This window comes from Lemur catta, chromosome 13, assembly GCF_020740605.2.
Source record: "Lemur catta isolate mLemCat1 chromosome 13, mLemCat1.pri, whole genome shotgun sequence".
Taxonomy (NCBI): domain Eukaryota; kingdom Metazoa; phylum Chordata; class Mammalia; order Primates; family Lemuridae; genus Lemur; species Lemur catta.
In genome coordinates, this window is record NC_059140.1 from 3638224 (window position 1) to 3653854 (window position 15631).

General features: G+C 33.8%; 1 protein-coding gene across 1 annotated transcript; it reads right to left on the minus strand.

The window, feature by feature from the left end:
- Positions 1 to 2774: 2774 nt before the first annotated feature.
- LOC123649414 (olfactory receptor 12-like) lies at positions 2775 to 3689 on the minus strand (the record flags this gene model as incomplete). The annotated part of the gene is made up of 1 exon (XM_045567534.1): positions 2775 to 3689. A coding segment is annotated over one exon (915 nt), but the record flags the coding sequence as incomplete, so codon positions are not given.
- Between the last annotated feature and the right edge of the window lie 11942 nt (positions 3690 to 15631).

Sequence of the window (15631 nt, forward strand, 5' to 3'; positions counted from 1 at the left end):
GCCAGGACTCAAGCATTACAAAAGTGATACATGTAACCTAAAACATTTGTATCCCCTTAATATTTTGAAATAATAATCTTTAAATATAGAGCTCTCCTAAGGAAAAAAATGGATATATAGTTTTTGTTTAAATTTTTTCTTGTTTTTCACTTTCTACTAGAAGTTTTAGCCAGTGCAAGAAAGCAAAAATAAACAAATAAATAAATAAGTAAATAAATGAAAACTATCAGACAGAAATGGAAGAAATCAGTCAAAGGGTAAAAATCACCATATTGGAAAAGAAGGAATAATACTATATTTACAGAAAATGTGATAGTATATGTAGAAAATATGATGCAATATATGAAAATGTTACTAGAAATAAAAACGGAATTGAGCAAGTTTGAAAGATACAAAGCCAATATGTAAAAATCAATTGAATGTCTATTCATTGTCAATCAACAATCAGAAACTGAAATTATGAAAAGAATATTTTTTTACAGTGGTACCAAAAGCATGAAATACTTATGGATTAATCTGAAAAAAGGACATGAAAGACTTCTACACTGAAAACTTTAAAACTATGTTGAGAGACATTAAAGTATTATGAAAAAAATGAAGGGATAAATTGTGTTCATTGGTTAGAAATCTCAATATTGTTAAGAAGACATTTATTTCCAAATTGATGTACAGATTTGATTTAATCCTAATTAAAGTTCTAGCAGCCTTTTTGTTGAAATTGAACAATTAATTCTTAAATTTATATGAGGAATAAAAAGTCAATTGTAACAGGCAAAATAGCTTTGAGAAAAAGAGGGAAAGCAGTGGAGGAGTAACACGACCTGATTTTAAGACTTATAAAGTTATGATAATCAAGACAATGTGCTATTGGTGTAAAGACAGACAAATAGATCAATAGAATACAGTAAAACATCAAGAAGAAAACTTCACATATACATGGGCAACTGATTTTTGGCATAGATTTGAAGAAAATTCAGTTAAAAAATAGCTTTTTTAAGAAATGGGGCTGAAACATTTAGATTCATGTGCAAAAATACAAACTTTGATGTATGCCGTGCACCATATAAAAAATTAACTAAACATGATCATCAACCAAAATGTAGAACTAAAACTATAAAACCTATAGAAAAAACATAGGAGAAAATCTTTGTGACTTTGGATTAGGCCAATTTTTAAAAATTAGATAGCATAAGAGCAATCCATACAGAAACCAATTAATACATTGTCTGTAATCAAATGTACACTTCTCTTAGAAGGACATTGTTAAAAGAATGAAAAGACAAGCCAGACTCTGTGAGAAAATATTTGAAATAAAACTGTATCTAACATTGGGTATGTATTAGATTACATAAAGAACTCTTAGATGTCAATAATAAGAAAAATAACTACCTCGTGGGGAAAAATAAGCAAAATATATGAACAAACACGTCACCAAACAAAAATATACAGAGGGCACGTAAGCACATGAAAAGATGTTTAAAATTATTTGTTATTTAGCAAATTAAATGAAAATTAGATACCACTGCATGCTCATTAGAATAGCTAAAATTAAAAAGGCAGAAAATGTTAAATGTTAATGAGGATGCAGAGGATCTGAAATTCTCTCATTGATTGTATAAACACTTTGGAAAACAGTTTGACAGTTTTAAAATGGTAACTATACACTTACCATATGATTCAACCATTCCACCCTTTATGTATATACTTAAGAGAAATGAAAACATATACTCAAAGTTATGTGTATACACACACAAAATGTTCATAACAACTGTATTTGTTATAGGCAAAAACTAGAAACAACCCAAATGTTTATGATTAAGTGAATGAATAAACATACTGTAAGACAGTCATACAATGGAATATTTTCCAGTAATGAACCTAAATAAACCATTGATATTAGCAACAAATTGGATGAATCTCAAAATAATTATGCTGACTAAAAAGAGCCAGACCCCTTCCATGCCCCACCCCAAAAGAAAGATTACATGATTTATAATTTAATTTAGGTGAAACCCCAAGGAAAGGTAAATTAATCTGTAGTGACAAAAAGCAGATCAATGGTTGCATACGGTAGGAGGTTGTTTCATGGAGGAAGTGTGGGAAGCATTAGAAATGGGTCCAAGGAAACATTTTGCATGATTTGATGCAATGAATGTGTTCATTATCTAGATTGTGGGGATGGTTTCACAAATGTATACACATGTCAAAACATAACAAGTTGTACACTTTATGTGAATTTATTATGTGTTAATTATGCATCCATAATGGCTGTTTTAAATAGGACTTATTAAAATTTATCTAATTTATTTCTTTTTAATATGAAAAATATGAATTACTAATTTATATATTTCTAAATATTTTAAGTAAAATATTACAGCACTTTTGTTTTTCTTTTCTTTTGAAAATGATCTATATTTGTACTTGATCTGTATTCAAGATAAGCATTTTATTGAACTTTTTATGAAAGTATACAATTGTTTTACATAATTATATTCTGATGGATCAAGATGCTATACACAAGAGAAAATAACCACATATACTTATCTATTCAATCACCCATTCTTCCAGTCTACAACATTTATTCCTCATAAGCCTTGGTTTTGTTAATTGTTAAACATATAAAGACAATTGTAACACACTCTGTCTTCTATATCACAGACTTCAATAAAGAAATTAAGAAGCCCAGTAATGCCATATTCCTAAAACATAATCTACATGAGTAGCAGTGATTTGGAGTGAAGTCCAGGGTGACTTGAGATCCACAGGCACAGTAATCACAGAGAGAGCTTCTGCTTGCTCCTCCTCAAAGCTTGATGGACGTCTTTGTTCCTCAAGCTGTATATCAGGGGATTCAACATGGGGATGACAATAGTGTAAAAGACGGACACTACCTTACTTTGCTCCATGGAGACGGTGGCACTGGGTTGTGCATACATGAAGAAAACTGTACCAAAAAACAAGCACACTCCAGTTAGGTGGGAGGTGCACGTGGAAAAGGCTTTCCAGCACCCTTGCACTGTCTGGATTCTCAGTATGGTTAAGATGATGTAGATGTAGGAGATCAGAACAACCAAGAAGGTACCGACAATAATGGAACAACAGAAATCAAGTAGAACCAGTTGGTTTATAAAAGTATCTGAACATGAGAGGGACAAGAGTGGGGGGACATCACAGAAAAAGTCATTGATCTCATTGGACCTACAGAAGGGCAACCTGAAGGTCATTGTTGCTTGAGTAACAGCATTGAGTACACCCCACAAGTAGGAGCCCAACACTAACAGTGCACAGACCCGGCGAGACATGGTCACAGGGTACAGAAGAGGGTTGCAGATGGAGATGAAGTGATCATAGGCCATGGCAGCCAGGAGAAATGCCTCCGTGGTGCCGAAGAGAGACAGGAAGAAGAACTGAGCAGTGCACCCGCCAAAGGACACCATGCGGTCCTCTTTCATGTAGTTCATCAGAGCCCTGGGGGCAATTGTGGAAGAATAGCAGATGTCCAGCAATGAGAGGCTTTGGAGAAAGGAATACATCGGGGTATGGAGGCGTGCATCCGTCTTGATAATTACAATCATACCGAAGTTTCCCAACACAGCTATGACATACAGGGTCAAAAATATCAGAAATAGCATGGTCTGCAGTCCTGGACCCCTACAGAATCCAAGCAGAACAAACTCTGAGACGTGTAAAATTTGCCATTATGTAAGTGTAAGAGAGAGAGAGAGAAAGAGAGAGAGAGAGAGGGAGGAAAGAAGAAAAGGAGGAGGAGGACGAGGGGAGAGGAGGGGGCAGGAGGATGAGGGGAAGAGGAGGAAGAGGAAGGAGAAAATTTGCAAGCCAAATATTATTTAATACTTACAGTCACTAAATTAAATTTGAGATCTTCATGTGACATTAAAAACATTTTGTTTATGATTTTGGATATAATGTCTTGGTCTACTGTATTCCACATGCTGTGAAAAGGAAAAGGTTCTGCTGCAGGGGAAAGGAATTGGAAGTAAATAAGTATTCACATAAAATAGTCTGCACTATAAATACATCATCATGTTATTCAACTCTAATATCACCAATCATATACAGGAAAGGAATCTCTAATCTACTCTGAGTCGCTTTTTTCACTCCACATCTCTAGGTTTGTTTGTTTGTTTGTTTTTAATTTAAAGAAGACTCAAAGATGGAGCACAAAGACAGACACAAGGACAACTGAGACATCACTATTCAATTCGTTTTGCATTACAAGGGTTGTTATCTGGGCTAAGCTGGGATATGTTGGCAACTGGCATTGGCTGTATGTGTAAAGTAAGGCTCCTTGTCACACTATCTGTATCAGTTTCCTGATACTGCTCTAACAAATTAGTTTAGATTTAGTGGCTTTAAACAATGGAACTTAATTTTCTTACAGTTCCAGAGGACAGAGTGTGGAGAGGGTTTCAATGGCCCGTAATGTGGTAGAACGTCCATTTGTTTGCTTGCCTTTAAGGCTTTTAAAAGGCTGTCTGCCTTCCGTGGTGTATGGCCCCTTTCTCTGTTTTCAAATCCAGCAGCACAGCGTCTTTTCTCTCTAACCTCTCCGTTTCCAGTCTTACATCTTCGGTGCCCAACCACCCTACTTCCCTCTTATAAGGACACTTGTGATGACATTAAAGCCTTCCAGGTAAACCAAGATAATATTTTCATCTCAACATTTTTAACAATCACATCTGCAAATTCCCTTTTACTATTTACGGTAACATATTCACAAGTTCTATAAATTAACATGTGGACATATTCAGACGGGCACTATTTATCCTGCCATACTATCTATTTGATTTATTTTAAACAGATTGATGAAATGCTACTTATAAAGTGAAAGAAACACAACCATACACACAAGGTTTTTGATACAAATTAGACCTTTTTATTGTAATCATTTATGTAATATCTTGATTAAATTAGTGGTTATTAAACTATTTTTTCTTTTTACCTGTAATATCTTCCTCTCTGAAACACTTCATTCTTTATTAATTTTTACCTGTAATATGTTCCTCTCTGAAACACTTCATTATTTATTAAATATGATAAACAAAACATCCATAATATATATAAAATAGAAAGCATGGGATAGAGTAATGGACGTGTATGTGCATATGTTTGCGTGTATGTGGTCATTCGGAAATTTGTTGATGCTGTTTTTACTCTATACAAATATAAATAAACATACTTACCCTGGGAAGATTAAATGACAGAGTACACAGCAGTTTTTGTTCAGAATAAATGCAAAATGAGGATGAATTTCCTCTCTTTTTTAATGAACGAACAAAAATTTGTACCACTAATTCAATTACTCTTAATTAATTTATTTTCTCTGTGAGAACATGTCAGAACCATTTCTCGAAACTTCTTTACCAACTCACCATTTGCCAGATCTTGGGGATTTCATAAAGCCACAATTGTACTTCCATGATTTTCTGACTTTTCCTTTTGTTCTGAGCATTTATCCCAACTAAATATTTATTTCTTATTTTTTTATTTATTTCAAGAGATTATGAGGGTACAAACATTTTGGTTACCATTTATGTCTTTGCCTCACCCAAGTGAGGTTTAGTATTTTTATTTTATTTTTTATGTAAGCTCCAGGCTCCAGGAGAGGAAATATTGTGCTGTCTACTTCACTAAGCTAATGTGAACAACTAGAATAGCACTTGGCTGAGAGTCAAGACTCAAATAAAAGCATTAAATGAATGAATAAATGATTCATTTTTATACATCACAATACTGAATGGACTTGCTTTTATATGCTTTTCTTAATGGGCAGAGTATAACACCATTTCTTACTTTGAACATTAGAATTCACATTGTTGGAAGTATACATTCGAAAACCTAAGTACCTTAAATCTTGAGTAGAAACAAGCAAATAACAAAGCCATTCCAAGTTTAAAGAGAAGCAAAGCAAGTCATTTTTATGTGCCCTTTTTAAAATTTTTGTTTATTTTAATTTTTCTATATATTTTTATTTCAGCATATTACAGGGGTACAAATGTTTAGGTTACATATATTACCTTTGCCCCGAGTCAGAGCTTCAATTGAGTCTATCCCCCAGATGGTGCATACAACACCCATTAGGTGTGTATATACCCATCCCCTCCTCCCCCCTCCCACCTGTGCAACACCTGATGAATGTCACTACTATATGTGCACTTAAGTGTTGATCAGTTAATACCAATTTGATGGCAAGTCATTTTTATATAAAAGAGTAGATAGAATTTTGAAGCTTTTGCCAACATGGCCAGGAGCACATGCTGCTGCACTCTGTTGAACTAGAATGAAACAACCATGCTGTATGTAATATCATAGAAGGAAGTAAGTAGTAGATGAGACACAAGCAGATAACTCCTAGAGAACCAGTGAATGTCCTTGTCTCAACAAAGGCCATTCATTTTCCTAGAAGAGTTAATACCAGAGAAAAGGAAGGAAATATCACCAAAAATCAGAGTAAAATTATACACCTGCTTTTTTCTTTTCTATTTTGGGTGCTTTTGAGATGAGTATTTATGGTTTCACTGTAACAGATTAACATAGAAAATAAAAGACCACAAACATAATTCTTAAATAAATAGCTAACAATTATGGGACAATTGTTGTAGGCTAATCAATCATTAAAAATCTCCAAACTGTCTTTATTTAATACTCACAGAAGCTCTATGTTCTACATATTAATATTAGCAAGCACTACAGGGGACATTAAGAAGTGTGCCATGATCTTTCTTTTGGCCACCACATTGACTTGCCATTTAATCCAAGCACTCAGGTCTAGATCAGTGTCACTAGTAATGCTGTGTGCTTTAGATTTTTTTGCTGAATTATTACCTTTGGTGAAAAACATTCACTGTACTCATTAGAATTCCACTGTCTTAAGAGAAAGCATGATGTAGTAACAAGCACAAATGATCCAGCATGCTATCTGATCCTGACTGTGTTGATAATGAGCTTTGTGATGAGAAATATATGCATAAAATCCTCTGAGATGGAAGCTTCAAAGTAGATGATTGCCAAGAGGCATTGGTTGTTAATACTGTTAGATTTTCCCAGTGTCTATTACTTAATATTTTTGTCTATGTGTGGAAATAAGGTGGAACATCCAATGAAAGATTATCTATGGATGTCTCAATACTTACAGACTTTCTTTGGATGAATACCATCAGAAAATGCGATCTTATAAATTAAAGAATATTTGAGGAAATGGTGGCGTGAACAATTGATGTGATATTAGAGTGTTCATTGAACTCTAAATCAAGAAAAACATTTCTAGCTCCTCTTCTGCCAAGATCCCAACAAAAAAGTTGAGCAGTGTGCTCTCTAGTGCTTTATGATAAGATGGATTGAGTAGATTTCTTAGTCTAGGCAGAGTCTCAGTCACTGTCCAGATGTTGTCTCATTTGATCTTAATAAAAACCATATGAGGCTTTACTGTAATTACTCTCACTTCACAGAGAGGAAGGTAGAGACTGAGAGAGTTAGACAATTTACCCACATTTACACTGCTAATAAAAGCAGAGCCACAATTTAACACAGGAAATTTGGCTTCAGAACCCATACCACATTGCCTATTTATTAGAGAACGAACTAAAACATGCATACTTTTTACTTTTATATTTAGAAAATGAAACTGAAGCATTTTTATTTCTATGAGTCACTTTTATTTTAAATTTGCATCAGTGATTCTCAACTTAAAAGATCTAAGTATTGGCCTTTGATTTGTTAAATAACCCTGATGTTCAATTTGTAGAAATACATTTCAGACACTCATGTAGAAGAAACACAGTGATATGGGTACTATACCACAGAGAATCAGTGTAGTGTTAACACCAAGGACTGTGGTGGCAGAACTCTGGGTTCAAACACTTGCCAAGCTTCCTGGGACAAATGTCTTCATCTTATATTTTAGTAGCCTGATCTGTCAAATGGAGATAATAAGTGTGTGTGCTTTATGGTGAGGTCTAAAGCATTTCATATATTGAAGTACTTTGGAGATCCTCTGTCATATGACAATAAGCATAATGTAAGCATAATGTAAATATTGCCCTTATTAATAATATAATTTTAGCACAATAAGCAAAATGCAAATATTGTCAATATTAATAATATTATTTTAAAGTCCATTATTACCCAATGCTAGTTCTATTAAAGTCTGCCATTTTTAAAGGTTAATGGGAGTTCATTAACAAATTTTGATTAATTTAGATTTCCCACCAAATTTACTAAACTTTAACTGTGAATTAGTCACAGGGTCTTTGCACAAGCATTTCATGTGCTCAATAAAATAAATCTCACCTGAATGTCCTGCATGATTTCCTCCTTTTCTAGCTGACTCTCAGGTGCCTCAATAGCTCTGCAGTTAGTAAAGTCCATACAACATATTCACAGCAAAATTTTGCCGGAGACAAGAGTGATAATTATAATAGCTTTCTTAGTTTTGGGCATTTGAGATTCATTTCCAAAGGTTTCACTTTAATAAGAGTGGTTTGACTCACTCAAGTGCTATAACTTCACAAGGTGTGGTGAAATGAAGTCCCAGAGTAAAAATTTGAGAGAGAGAGAAAAAAAAAAGCTGGAAAACATAATAACTATTTTCTAAGCAATAACAAGTATGCCATACTCATTCGCTTTAAGGATGAAAACTTTAATGGGATTTTATCAGCTTTTACTCCAAGCCCACAGACATTGATCTAAAGCAATATGAACATGTGATCAAATTTAACCAATATTGGTTGTTTTTCTAGTTTTCTGGTGACCTAATCAAATCCAAGCATAAAAATATATTCTTATAAGAGGAAAGACCAGAGCCTGCAAGAAATGTGGCATTATGTGAAGAAGCCTAACATAAGAGTTACGGACATTCTTGAGGGTGAAGAAGATAGTACTCAAGGGTTGCATAAGACATTTGAAGATATAATTGAGGAAAATTTCCCAGGCTTTCTAAAAATCTATATATACTGGTAGAAGAACTCCAAAGGATCCCTGGGAGATTCATTGCAAATAGGAATACAACACATCATGCAGTCATCAGACTCATCAAAATATCCACTAAAGAAGCCCTTCTTTGAGCTGTGAGGAAAAAGAAACAAATAACATACAAAGGAAAGCTGATCCAAATAATGACGGATTTCTCAACTGAAACCTTACAAGCAAAAAGAGACTGGGGCTCCATTCTTACTCTTCAGAAAAAGAATAATGCCCAGCCTAGAATCTTGTATCCAGCAAAGCCAAATTTTGTATGCAAAGGAGAAGTTAAGACATTCTCAGATAAACAAAAACTGAGGGAATTTACCAAGACAAGATCAACCCTCCAAGAAGAACTCAAAACAGAGTTGCACACAGACCAGAACAAGAAAAACTGACAAGTGTAAAACTACTCAAAAGGTAAAGATCAAAGGCCAGATACCAAAATGGCCCAAGAGAGAAAGCATAGCAATGAAGGTCTACCCAACAGGATGAACAGAAATCTGCCCCACCTATCAGTTCTCTCAATAAATGTGAAAGGCTCGAACTCCTCACTCAAGAGACATAGGCTGGACTAATGGACAAAAAATAAAAAGCCAAGTATCTGCTATCTCCAGGAAACTCATCTAACCTAAAAAGATGCACCTAGACTGAAAATAAAGGGATGGAAATCGATATTTAAAGCAAATGGAAGTGAAAAGAAGGTGGGCTTGGTGCTCTTAATTTCAGATAACTTAGTTTTTAAATAAAAAATGGAACAAAAGACAAAGATGGTCACTATATACTGGTGAAGGGCACAGGTCAACAAGAAGACATAACTATACTTAATATGTATGCACGCAACTTAGGTGCACCCAGATTCAAAAAGCAAGCCCTTCCTGATCTAAACCAAATGATAAACAGCAATATCATAACAGCCAGAGACTTCAACACCCTGCTGACAGCACAGGACAGATTCTCAAAACAGAAAAGAAACAAAGCAATAATGGACTTCAACAGAATTCTAGAAAAAAAATGGGCCTGACTGATATTTACAGGACATTCTATCCAAAATCCACTGAATATATATTCTCATCAGCACATGGGACATTCTCTAAGATTGACCATATCCTAGGAAGCAGAGTATGTCTTAAAAAACTAAAAAAATTATGATGATACCATGCATCTTCTCAGATCACAGTGGAATAAAAGTAGAAATTAACCCAAACAAAAATTCTCATTTCTACTCAAAGTCATGGAAGCTAAACAACCATCTCCTGAATGATTATTTTATAAATAAAGAACTCAAGATGGAAATCAAAAGATTCTTTGAACTAAATGATAAAAGAGACACGAGTTATTAAAATCTGTGGGACACAGCTAAAGAAGTCATGAGAGGAAAATTTATTTATATAAATGCCTATATCCAAAATACAGAAAACTTACAAATAGACAACCTAATGGATGGACTCAAAGAGCTGAAGAAAGAAGAACAGACCAACCCTAAACCCAGCAGAAGGAGAGAAATTAATAAGATCAAATCAGAACTAAAGGAAATGGACAACAGAAAAACCATATGGGAGATTAATAAAAGAATAAGTTGGTTCTTTGAAAAGATAAACAAAATTGACATGCTTTTGGCTAGACAAACAAAGAACAGAAAAGAAAAATCTCTAATAACCTCCATTAGGAACATGACAGGAGAAATCACAACTGATGTCACAGAGATACAAGATATCATCTATGAATTCTACAAAAACCTTTATGCACACAAACTGGAAAATGTGGAGGAAATGGAAAAATTTTTAAAAACACGCAGTGACCTTAGGCTCACCCAGGAAGAAATAGAATTCCTGAACAGACCATCATCAAGAACTGAAATCAAAACAGCAATAAAAAACCTTCACAAAAAGAAGCCCTGGACCAGATGGTTTCACCACTTAATTTTACAACAGCTACAAAGAACTGGAGCCTATCCTATAAATTATTCCACAACATCAAGAAATATGGAATCCTCCACAGCAGATTTTATGAATCCAACATAACCCTGATACCAAAACTAGGAAAGGACACAATAAAAAAAGAAAACTATAGAAGAATATCCCTTAAGAATATACAGGCAAAACTTCTCAATAAAATCCTAGCAAATCAAATTCAGGTGCTTATCAAGAAAATAATCCATCATGACCAAGTGGGCTTCATCCCAGAGATACAAGGACGGTTCAAAATACACAAATCTATCAGTGTAATTCACCACATAAATAGAAGGAAAAATAAAGACCATATGATCCTCTTGATAGATGCAGAAAAAGCACTGGACAAAATTCAACACCCTTTATGATAAGAACACTTAACAAAATGGCATAGACAGAGCCTGTCTAAAAATGATACAAGCCGTATGTGGCAAACCCACATCCAACATCATAATGAATGGGGAAAAATTGAAAGCATTCCCACTTAGAACTGGGACCGGACAATTACCCACTGTCCACATTGCTTATCAACATACTGCTGGAAGTCCTTTTGAGAGCAATCAGGTTAAGAGAGTAGAATCATGGGGGTCTAAATAGGGATAGAAGAGATCAAAATGTAACTCTCTGCTGATGATATGATATTATATCTAGAAATCACCAAGGATTCGACCAAGAGACTCCTGGAATTGATCAATGAATTCAACAAAGTCTCAGGATACAAAATCAATACACACAAATCAGAGGCATTCATATACACGAGTAACAGTCAAACAGAGAACCATATTAAGGACTTAATACCCTTCACAATATCAACAAAGAAATAAAATACCTAGGAATATATTTAACTAAGGAGGTAAAATATCTCTACAGGGAGAACTATGAAACACTAAGGAAGGAATTGGCAGAGCATGTAAACAGGTGGAAAACAATATCACACTCATGGATCAGAAGAATCAACATCCTTAAAATATCTATATTACCCAAAGTGATCTATTGATTCAATGTGATCACTATTAAATTACCAAGATCATTTTTCAAAGATATAGAAAAATAATTTTATGCTTTGTATGGAACCAGAGAAGACCCCATTTAGCAAAAGCAATTTTAGGCAATAAGAACAAAATGGGAGATATTAATTTACCAGACTTCAAACTCTACTACAAGGCTTTGGTTATTAAATAAGGACAAAAACAGGGACACAGACCAGTGGAACAGAACTGAGAATCCAGATACAAAACCATCCTCATATAGCCATCTAATCTTTGAAAAATCAGATAAAAACATACACTGGGGAAAAGATTTCTTATTCAATAAATGGTTCTGGGAAAACTGGATAGCCACATGTAGAAGACTGAAACAGGACCTACACCTTTCACCTTTCACAAAATTCAAATCAGAGTGGATTTAGAGACTTAAACCTAATGTGTGAAACTATTAGAATTTTAGAAGAAAATATGGGAAAAACTCTTATAGACATTGGCCTACATAAAGAATTTATGAAGAAGATCCCAAAGGTAATCACAGCAACAACAAAAACAAATAAATGGGACCTCATTAAATTAAAAAGCTTCTAGAAAGCCAAAGAAACTGTCACAAGAGCAAACAGAAAACCTACAGAATGGAAAAAAATTTTCACATGCTACACATCTGATAAAGAACTCATAATTAGAATCTGTTAGGACTCAGGAGAATCAGCAAGAAAAAATCAAACAGCCTTATCAAAAAGTGGGCAAAGGACATGAATAGAAATTTTTCAAAAGAAGAGAGAAGAATGACCAACAAACATATGTAAAAATGCTCAATATCTCTAATCATCAGGGAAATGCAAATCAATACCACAGTGAGGTATCACTTAGCTCCAATGAGAATGGCATTTATGAAAAAGTCCCATAACAATAAATGTTGGCATGGATGCAGAGAGACAGGAACACTCATACACTGCTGGTGGGACTGCAAACTAGTGCAACCTATGTGGAAAGCAATATGGAGATACCTTGAACAGACACAAGTAGACCTACCATTCAATCCAGCAATCCCATTATTGGGCATCTACCCAAAAGTACAAAAGACATTCTATAAAAAAGACATCTGCACTCGAATGTTTATAGCAGCACAATTCACAACTGCAAAGATGTGGAAACAACCCAAGTGTCCATCAATACATGAGTGGATTAATGAAATGTGGTATATGTATATCATGGAGTACTAGTAAGGTATGAGTAATAATGGGGATATATCACCTCTTGTACTTTCCTGGATAGAGCTGGAACCCATTCTACTAAATGAAGTATCCCAAGAATGGAAAAATAGCACCACATGTACTCACCATCAATTTGGTTTCACTGATCATCACCTAAGAGCACATTTAGGAATAACATTAATTGGGTGTTGAGTAGATGTGGAGGGAGGAGTTGGGTGTAAACATATATGATGTGTGCGATGCTCACCGTCTAGGAGATGAACACACTTGAAGCTCTGACTCGGGGTAGGGGTCAAGGGCATTATATGTAACCAAAACTTTTATACCCCTGTAACATGCTGAAATAAAAAAAGAAAACAAGATATATTCTTGAGGTACATTTTACACTATATTTTGGTTAAACTGATTTTAATAGAGAACAGGTAATGGGAAAGAAATAAGAATTTTGTTTTATGTGTTTCTGATCATAGTGACTAATATCCAAGCCACTTATAATACTTGCTGCTAATATATGCTGGATATTAACCCATATAATGTATAAGAAAATGATTCCTGGTATTATCTTTGAAATATTCCTGCAAAATATACTATTTCCCAAATTGTATATGACAAAATTTAGCAATGGAAACATTAAGAAATAATCATAACCTCATTTAGAGAGTAAATTGTTGGAGTTAGAATTTCAATAAAATGCAAACTGTATGACTTCATGGACTGTGCAGTTTTTCCTCATATTCCATGAAATCTTACTGAAATGATTTAGATTCTGCATGGACATATAACAAGGATTAATTTTTATTTTTTATTTTGATATACTAGATAAAATGGAATGATCTTTCCTCTAGAAATCTAGCACTATGATTCTAAAAGTATAATTGATGTAAATATATCATCCATGACTTATGAAATATTATGGTACATATTGTGGGGGACAACACGGTAAATAACAAGATAAATAAGTACCTTCATGTCTGTAAATGTTTGCTGTTAAATAACAAAGCAAACAAAAGGATTCCAGTAAACGCAGCAAGGAATGGTGTGTGGTAGCAGTGATAAGAGATGCTAACAGGCATTGTAACGGGGGAGAGTACACATAGTTTAGGAAATCTGTTTGTAAGAGATGAAAAAATGATATAAGGTGAGAAGAAATATATGTTTATATATTTTCTAGGTAATTCCCTTAGAAAGAAAAATAAGCAAACTGGGTTTAACTGAACTTAATAACATTTTTCTTTTTCTTAATTCTTTTTCTATAAGAGGTGGGTAACTTATGTGTAAACTTCTGAAGTAACACAAGGTAATATCAACAATTCATATAATCTTGCATAATTCACAACATGTTTTTGTAAGATAAAGTGTGTTGTATGTATTTAGGGTTATCTGAATATTTATTGTGGTTTCATTGTTAGGCCAATTCAGTGAATCAAACTCATCATATATATATTTTTTCAAGTACAGTCTGCCTAAATAAATGAACCATGTGATCAAATTAATTTTTAATTTGTATGTAGTCATGATTAATTCAGTTAATTGTTGTTGAGAGATCTGTTTTAGATGAATCTAAATAGTGAAAAAAGCATAGGTGGGAAAGAGAATAGAGGGTGAGGGGTGTGTGTGTGTGTCTGTGAATACCTATGTATCTCTATGTAATTGTATACTTATTTCTATCTATATATCCCTCTATACATAGCTAGTACAAGATAATGTATGTGTAGGTATTGAACTCTATATTTTGCTTAATGTATATTTCTACATAAATGAAAACATAATTTGATTATGTATTTATTTTAAAAAGTTGTCATCACATGGACAATGTATATGACCTAAATTTATGTACCCCCATGATGAGCTGAAATAAAATAAAAAAAAAAGTTGTCATCATTAAGTTTCTTTAAACATGCATTGACTTTATTTTTAATAACTCTATGATATTTTACTCGATCTTAATTTATTGAATTATTCCACTATTGATAATCATACAAGTTATTTGCAGTTTTTCACTATTGTAAACAAAGTTTGTCTAAGTCCACTTTGTGAACTTGTTGGTGTATGTGTGGAATTGACTTCTAAAAATGTAATGCTTTTATTGATGTTAAGTTTTTTAAATTGATACATAATAGTGGCACATATTTGTGGGGTATATGTGATATTTTGATATATGCATACAATATATAATGATCAAATAAAGGTAATTAGTTATCTGTTACCTCAATCTATCACTTATTTCTTTGTGTTGATAACATTTCAAATCTTCTCTTCTAGATATTTTGAAATATAAAAGGAATTATTGTTAACTAGGGTTGCCCTACTATGTGATTGAACACTAGAACTTATTCTTGCTATCCATATTTTTGTGTCCATTAACCAATTTCTCTTCATTATCTCTCTCCCCACTACCCTTCCCAGCCTCTGGTAACCACTGTTCTACTCTTTACCTCCATGAGATCAATTTTTTGGCTCCCACATAGTAAGTGAGAACATGCAATATTTGTCTTTCTTT